This window comes from Diaphorina citri, unplaced genomic scaffold (genome assembly GCF_000475195.1).
Source record: "Diaphorina citri unplaced genomic scaffold, Diaci psyllid genome assembly version 1.1 scaffold17667, whole genome shotgun sequence".
NCBI classification, from domain to species: domain Eukaryota; kingdom Metazoa; phylum Arthropoda; class Insecta; order Hemiptera; family Psyllidae; genus Diaphorina; species Diaphorina citri.
This window is the reverse complement of record NW_007395022.1, coordinates 1-1,023: the sequence shown is the minus strand read 5'-3', so window position 1 is coordinate 1,023 and position 1,023 is coordinate 1. Positions and strand designations below refer to the sequence as shown.

General features: G+C 42.2%; 1 protein-coding gene across 1 annotated transcript; it reads right to left on the bottom strand.

Moving 5' to 3' along the window:
• Positions 1 to 56: 56 nt before the first annotated feature.
• LOC103523227 (WD repeat domain-containing protein 83-like) lies at positions 57 to 981 on the bottom strand (the record flags this gene model as incomplete). The annotated part of the gene is made up of 2 exons (XM_008488289.3): positions 57 to 542; positions 851 to 981. Coding segments are annotated over 2 exons (396 nt in total), but the record flags the coding sequence as incomplete, so codon positions are not given.
• Positions 982 to 1,023: the final 42 nt, after the last annotated feature.

Below are 1,023 nucleotides of genomic sequence, written 5' to 3'. Positions count from 1 at the left end.
GGATTTCAATCCTGGATCAATGATCAACTTGGGTGTTAAATATAGCTCCTCCAGTCCTCCCTTGTTCTCAATCTAAAGGAAAACGAATTTCAATTGAGGTAAGCATGATTTCTTGTCACAATAATCGCTCTCCGATTGATACACCTAGCTTAATTTTATGAAATAGAACCACCGACCTCTAGATCCAAAGTCCACCGCATTATCCAGTAAACCACTGAGGTTGGTCATTGTCTAAAATGATTCGACATTGTAAGCTCGGTAAGCCCTAGGTTATGCTTCAATCATCTTGACCATAGTCTTCTTCGGCTGTCCATAGCTTCACGTTATTACCACAGGCAGACATGATATGCTTCCTCGTTGGATGACTGCATAGGGAGTTGACTACTGCTTTGCCCACGGAATGAATCAGGGTAGAAATTTGGCTCGAATCCACCAGTTGCCACTTGTAGATTTTGCCATCGCTGGAGCCACAGAATATCTGACTGTCCTTGCTATCCAGACAGCACTCGATCCGGAAGTCACCCGACTTGTGACCTTTGTATCTGCAACATGGGAGATGGGAGAGGATAGGAGTTCAAACGGTTCACCTGACTTACTAAAAGGAAGAAGAAGAAGAAGAAGAAGAAGAAAAAGAGCGTTTCGCCACCCTCTTCTAGCATATTTGGAACAACTGCCCATCCGGTAGTATGTCCTCATCAGATGGACGAGAAAACACAATACTTCCGATGTAGATGCTAGGTCAACACGAAAACATCCATAAAGTAACAAGTAACCTATTGAAATATTTGCAATCGAAATACGAGTGCAAATTTTCTTTACAATGATGCGCATCGAAGTAGTATATACTCACTCTTCCAGTAATTCTCCTGTTGCCTTGTCAAAGAGGCGTAGACATTCATCCGTGCTACAAGTGAGAATACATTGACAATCTCTTGTGAAACAGGCGTCCACTATGGGCTCTGAAAACACAAGATTATTACACTTGAAAAGGAAAGTGGTTTTTATAGAGGAAACTGGAACTCC